The 7,303-nt window shown below is 40.3% G+C and overlaps 1 protein-coding gene across 2 annotated transcripts in view; it reads left to right on the forward strand.

Moving 5' to 3' along the window:
- The window catches only part of LOC147007473 (uncharacterized), a 52,195-nt gene that overhangs the window by 21,823 nt on the left and 23,069 nt on the right, over positions 1-7,303 (forward strand). For both annotated transcript variants that reach the window (XM_085867063.1, XM_085867064.1), the window contains exons 4-6: positions 175-290; positions 6,036-6,212; positions 6,323-6,412. In XM_085867063.1, coding sequence (XP_085723189.1) covers positions 175-290; positions 6,036-6,212; positions 6,323-6,412 — 383 coding nt within the window. The remainder of the gene's footprint in view (positions 1-174; positions 291-6,035; positions 6,213-6,322; positions 6,413-7,303) is intronic.

Raw genomic sequence — 7,303 nt, forward strand, 5'->3', positions numbered from 1 at the left:
GTATCTAATCAACAAAAGTATTCCATTCCCAGTGATTTTCTTTGAATGATATTCATATGTATTGCCCTGAAAGTTAAACGAATCAAGAATTTAAACTGTATCACAGTTCTTGAAATAGTTTTCAAACTTTTTGTTTTTATGTATCAAAACCAGACAATGCCTCACTGCACACAGGATCCCGTAAACAAGCTGACTACAACCACATCATGCAGAAAACCACTGAGGAACAAAAGTGCGAAGGAGAAATGCATGGATTTGACTTGGTTTTCTCCAAATGCATGAATGTAAAGGTAAACCAAATTACAAAAACTATGAGCAGTTTTATGAAAGCACATTTATCAGAAACAGAAATAAAAGTTTTACAGTGAGAAAGTTTGAAAAATTCCATGAAGTCTTATGTTCCCAAACTCATTTTTAAAAGTTTCATAAAATGTTAGAAAACTCCAACAGCATTGTTTGGTGTTATTTGTGATTAATGAGGCAAATGAACACTTTTTATAAAGTCAGAAAATGTTACATCATCAGCTTGGAGAACAAAGCCTGGTGTTGGCTTAATGGTTGGGGTGGTGGACTTGGGATTCTCGAGTCCTCAGTTTAAGTCCCGCTTGGCCATTGAATTCATACCAGGTGGGGTTGATTCAGCCTGTCATCCTTCTGAGGTCAGCAAAATGAGTACCAGCTTGCTGGGATGATTGAGCCATTGCAGTATCCTGTGTCGGAGTGGTGACCCATCCAGGATTGTGCCCAATAGCCCAGGAAACTGATTCGGCAGCACCAACACTTTGTCCAAAGTATGGTCCCAATGAATAGATGGAATACCTAGGATAGAAGATCAAGGAACACCTTAAGTTGATGGATGGATGGAGTAACTGCTACAGAATATCAAAGAACACCTTAAGTTGTCACATAATGAAAACGCAGTGCATATTGTGATGGATTATGGATTATCGTGGATATAATACATGACTTTTGTTATCTTTTGATATAATACATGATGTTATCTTCCCCAGAATGTTTGGCGTGCTTGCGCAGAAACACATAACAACAATGGTCAACAGGGCAGGGAACATATATTGTGCATGACAGATCAGGGTTCTTACCGATACGAGGTCCATCAAAAAGTAGCGGGACTGAGTCTGCTGTGTGCTTCACTTCCCCAACTTGAATGAACCGGTTGCGTCACAGTCTTTTGCAACAATCCAGCAATATATATGATCGGTGATGGTTGACTGCACTCATTGTGTGATTTTTTACAGATTGTGCTTTACACGTTGTCTAGTCTGAATCGTCGCACTATTCGTCGTGAGCAGAGAGCCAATCTGAAGTTTCTTGCCAAGCTTGGCAAAACACTTTCCGAATCCTTTGCAATGCTGCAGCAAGTCTATGGGGAAGAAACAATATCACGTACACGTGCAATTGCATGGCACAAGAGGTTCAAAGAGGGATGGGAGGAGGTTGAAGACAATCCACTGTCTGGAAGACCTTCAATGAGCAGAACAGTGGACACCATCGAGCGTGTGAAGCAAATGGTGCGTGCAGATCGTCGACTCACGGTGCCAATGATTGCTGAAGAACTTTCCATCAACAAGGACACTGTCTGGAGCATCATCACTGAAAATATCGAAATGCGCAAGGTGTGTGCAAAGATGGTCCCCAAGCTGTTGGCCAAGAACCAGAAACAGCAAAGATTCACTGTCTGTCAAGACATTAACGAGCGCCTCGAGGACGATCCAGACCTGCTCGGGAGAGTCATTACTGGTGATGAATCGTGGATATTCGAATAGAATCCCGAGACCAAATGGCGGAGTCGTCAGTGGAAAAGTCCGGTATCACCAAGACCAAATAAAGCAAGGATGTCAAAGTCGAAGGTCAAAGTGATGCTCATCGCGGTTTTTGACATCAAGGGCATCATCCACTTGGAGTTTCTTCTACCACAGGGTCAAACAGTGGATCAATATGTGTACAAGGAGATCCTCCGTCGCCTCATGAGATCAGTTTGGTACAAGAGGAGGGATCTGTGGGAGAACAATGCCTGGGTGCTCCACCATCACAACGCCCCTGCTCACAGTGCCCTGAGAATCTGACCGTTTTTGGCGAAGAGGAACGTGCCAACTCTGGAGCAACCCCCGTATTTCTGCCAGACTTGGACCCTTGTGATTTTTTTTCCAATTCCCAAAGCTCAAGGGGTTGATCAAGGGGACCCAATTTGCTGGTGTGGAGGCCATCAAAGGGCCGTGACGACGGAGCTCCGGAGGATTCCAGAAGAAGCCTTCCGGGGGTGCATCGAAGCATGGAAGAAGAGGATGGACAAGTGTGTGAGACTGGAGGGAAACTATTTTCAAGTGGACAAGCTGTGATTTCAATTTATTTTTTGGAATAAACTTTCTGTGAAGTCAGTTCCGTTACTTTTTTAGATGGACGTTGTAATCTCATATATAAAGCTCTTTCTAACAACTCACTGCTATTATAGATCAGTACGTTCCGGGTGATGTAAAAATCTGAAATTTTGCATGCCGACGGACATCAAAGATGATGCATCAGAAAAAAATAATCACAGAACTGTTGAAAAGCTTCCGTAAATAATATTATAAATAAATTTTTAAAAATGAAGGTGTGAGGGACCAGAGACAATGAGGAAGAGTAGTAATTTTGCATGTTGATGGACATTGACGCCGTTACACCAGGAAATATCACAGAACCGTCAGAAAGCATCCGTAAATATAAAAGATATACACATATTTTATATATATATATATATATATATATATATATATATATATATATATATATATATATATATATATATATATATATATACATGTAAATAATATATTCGAGACGATCCGTGAACCTGTTGGGTTCCCGTTGTGACAGTGGTTGATAAAAAAAATCATTAAAAAAAAGATAGCTCCAGCGAACTAGACCGCTGAGGTTGTTTGCATTTATCAAACTAGTACGTGCCTGTAAGTGCGTGGCCATACATGCAAAAAAAAAAGAAGAAAAAAAGAAACAAAAAAAGAAGAAGAATTGTGACATCAATTGTGAAGTCATAGCACTGTGTCCTGTCATTGGTTGGTAAATAAATGGCCATAACTTGGGAAGCACTTGTCCGATTAATATCAAACCTTGAAAAGGCACATCCTCAGGTCCCCAGCAATATACCTGACAAGTTTCAGTTTGATCGGACCAGTGGAGATAGATAATCCCGAAGAGTACTTGACTCAATCGGGAATTTATTTTTTAATAATATTTTTTATGCCCGATTTGAATGAAACTTGATATTGCGCGTCAATGTGAAAAAAAAAAAAAAACGGAGAAAAGAAAGTCGAAGAAATTATTGTGCATAATCTTCAAAACACAATTTTATTTATTAATGAACATGGAAGTATTAGATCAAAATGGTGATGTTTATTTTATGCTTAAAAATAAATCGTTCTTTGTCTCTACTAAATGCTTGAGATTTTAAATAAATCATTTCAAGAAAAAAAGATAGCTCCAGCGAACTATACCGCTGAGGTTGTTTGCATTGATGAAGTTCTCCTGAAGAGTACTTGACTGAATCGGGAATTGATTTTTTAATAATTTTTTCTTTGCCCAATTTGAACGACACTTGATACTGCACACCACAGGCGAATGGTGAGTAAGGTGGGCTGAAAATTTTTGCGCTATCGTGTACCGTTATCGTGACCGTGCAGGTCTGAGAAATGGTTGGGGACACATTTATGGAACAAAATTGCCACATATCGGTCATCTTCGATCTGATTTCGAAAAAAACATGACATTCATTTGAAAGCCATAATTCGTTATCTGCGTGCCAAGTTTGAACAAAATTGGTAAATGCATGTCCGAGAAATGGTTGAGGACGTGTTCAACATCGGGGTTATTTTTACAACTAAAATGGCCGCCAGTCGGCCATCTTGGATCTGATGTTGAAGCAAAATCATGTGCATATGTTTGCCATCATGTGTTGTCTGTGCGAAGTACGAATAAAATCAGTCCATGCATGTCCGAGCTGTGGTTGCGGACCCTCGCATGCCCGCATTAATTCATGCGAAAATCAAGACCAAATCCAAAGCGTCCGTTTCGGACAAAGTCCAACGGGGACAAGTTATCGATTTTGTTGTCGTGTTGAGATGAAACGGACTGTGGAAAATGGATCACAAATGAGTGGGGACTGCTTGGCTTAAGTAAATCTGAACAAACACTGTTTAATTATATATATATATATATATATATATATATATATATATATATATATATATATATATATATATATATATATATAATTAACAAGCATTAATAGCCCCAAATGTGCTCAGAGAGTTGTGCTCAGACGCTACACACTAACATGGAAAGATATGTTGCTGATCTTGATGTACCATACTCTTCCAGGGCGTCGATGATGCCGAAGCAGCTTCTTGTCAAGGTTTATTCTGGGTGGTTTGCCATTGCTTTTCCAGCATTCGTTGGGGCAGGAATTTCTAAATTGTGAGTGGTGCCGGTGAGAGCGCGCTTAATCTTTATGAAGGACACCATGGGATCTTTAACGTCCACAAACTAATCCTGGCAGATTGGACGCCAAGTTCTAACATCCATCTGAGGGACGGCACACTCAGTGATAAATCACCCTACCTGTAAAACACCAAGATGGCAGTTTTCAGCTGGGCCGAGATTCAAACCCAGGTTAGACAGCTCATTATTCGTACCTTTTTGGCATTGTGCCAGCACATTGTTGCTGTACAATCATTTATTGTAACATTCGTAACATTGTAACAATAACATGTACAATTATTGAACAGTAACATTCGGTCAAAGGTCCATTCAAATCGATCAAAATACCTTTCAGGCAAAGGTCCATTGAACCCTGTTAAACCAACCGCAGGAACGCTTTTCAGCTAAATATTGTTCTTTTGAAATTTGATGTTATGTGATTAAATTACTGAGGGAGCTATTCATGTAATCAACATTCATCTTCTTTTTTGTTCACCCTCAATGAGAGTGCTGTTTAAAAGTCCCAAAAGTACAAACATAAACTTTTAATTAACTCGTCGGTTTATCTGAGGTATTTCAAGATTGTCCCGGTTGTTTGCCAATCTGAACCAATGTGCCATTGATGCCAAGTGGTGTGTTTATCTCCCAGATATTGGAATTGCCAATTATCCCCTTTTTCTAATTTGTGTTGAAACACCCCAATCTCTATGATCTTATTTTTACTCCACAGGATTTATATTGATGCTCTTCCCTGAGCCTGAGAATAATGTAAAAATATGAAAATAGGATCACTGGACCTGTAGCTTATCTGGGCCCTGGCCTAATTTTGTGACCCAAATTTGGTAGCATTCTGAGTGATGGGTCTGGAGAAGAAGACTTTTAAAGGAATTAATGGGATTTTCCCAAAAGTTTACGAAATTGGCTATTTTGACACACTTCTGGTCACATGATCCTAATGACTTCCACAATATAATTGACATCCCCACCCCAGCCAAATGTGGCAACCCAGATTTGGGAGCATTCTGATTGGTGGGTCTGAAGAAGAATATTTCTGGGAAGAATTTGCGTGACTGCCATTTTGACACACTTATGGTCATGTGATCAGCATGGACTTTGCAATTTAACATCAGGATCCTATCCTAATTTTGCAACCAAAATTTGGTAGCATTCTGACTGGTGGGACTGGAGAAGAAAATTTTTGAAGAAATTTACGAAGTCGGCCATTTTGATCTACTTAAAGTCATGTGAGAGGAACAAACTTTGCAATTCCTATTAACAGTCACGAGAGGAATGTTGCTGCCAAATTTCAGCTTGGATTGGCCCAGCGGTTTGGTTGGAAAAGTCGAAAAAGTAGATGGATGGACAGACGGTGCACAATGACAATAACTTATCTGGAATGTAGATTCCAGATAAGCTAAAAATGACAGCATCATCAAAGTTCCATCTGGAGGTCCTCAAGGACTTATCCAGGGTTACTTGCACACAATATCGACAGACCAACAATGTATCACAAGTAAAATTTTCACTTATTTTCCTGTTTGCAGCACAAAGAGGATCCACTTCATTTTTGTTGGCTACTGAAAAAAGTGACTCGCAGTGGGAAGAACTGTTCTTTGGAGGAGTTTCTGGAAACAGAACGATTTTCAAGAAAGTTAATATCACAGTATGAATGGCTCTACGGTCAAGGTTTTCTAAGTACCGGAGGACTTGGTACCTTTCTGGTAAAAGGACAATTTTATCGTTTATATTTTTACTGTTGGGAAATTATTGACAAATAATTCAGGAGGATGTTGAAGGAATTACATAATTGGAGTTTGTTTTATGTGCACAGGAGATGTTGTCCCTGCTGAATCTCCAGCCAGGAGAGAAGGTTTTGGACGTAGGCAGTGGGACTGGTGGTGCAGCATTTTACATGGCTAAGGTAATGTTACCCTGCTATTTGTGAATGAACAACTTTTTATTTCTCTGTGTGAAATGTATAAATAACTTTTGTTTGCAGTTTTTAAAGCATTTTGTACATGTATTTTCGATGAGTGAAGAAATATGATTTATACCACAAGGTCGCTGCTTGTACGAGCTGTTGGTCTTGAATGCTCCTGCCCCAGGTCTCAAAGTGTGTGTGTGTGTGTGTGTGTGTGTGTGTGTGTGTGTGTGTGTGTGTGTGTGTGTGTGTGTGTGTGTGTGTGTGTGTGTGTGTATGCGGATATCTTATTGCGGAATGGTGTCCTCCCAGGGAATGTGGAATGGTGTCCTCCCAGGGTGGGCTCAAATTATCGACCTTCATTTTGTTCAGGGGTCATGATTCATGGACCAAGCTATGAAGGTTTTTTCTCACAGTTTTGTGCCGAGAACTCTCTTCAGGATGTCACTTAGCCCCAGAGAGCTTCCAACTGTTTGTTTGTCATCATATTACCAGGGAGGGTTTTTCACTCACCTTAAACATACTTCCAGGCAGCTTATGAGAAGGGGTGTCATCAGGCCATCCGCCCATCCATCTCCCCGTCCGTCCATCCATCCTTCTGTCGACAAATACTTTGCAACGTCTTCTCTGAAACTACACATCGGATTTCAACAAAACTTTACCACCACCTTCATCACCCGTGATGTACCAAACTTTATTCATGGCATTAAAAAACCTGGGATCTGAGTACGTCTATGGAGGGAGTTTACGGTGGTGTGGGAGGGGGGGTTTCCCCCAAAAAGAGGTATTTGCTATCTTCTCAGAAACTGCACACACAATTCTGATGAAACTTGATCATCACCATCAAAGATTGCTCACACCATTACAAAAAATCGGGATCGAGGAGGGTCT

The sequence above is a fragment of the Eptatretus burgeri genome, unplaced genomic scaffold (assembly GCF_056783735.1).
Source record: "Eptatretus burgeri isolate ZD-2024b unplaced genomic scaffold, Ebu_testis_v1 Ebu_testis_scaffold_150, whole genome shotgun sequence".
NCBI lineage: Eukaryota > Metazoa > Chordata > Myxini > Myxiniformes > Myxinidae > Eptatretus > Eptatretus burgeri.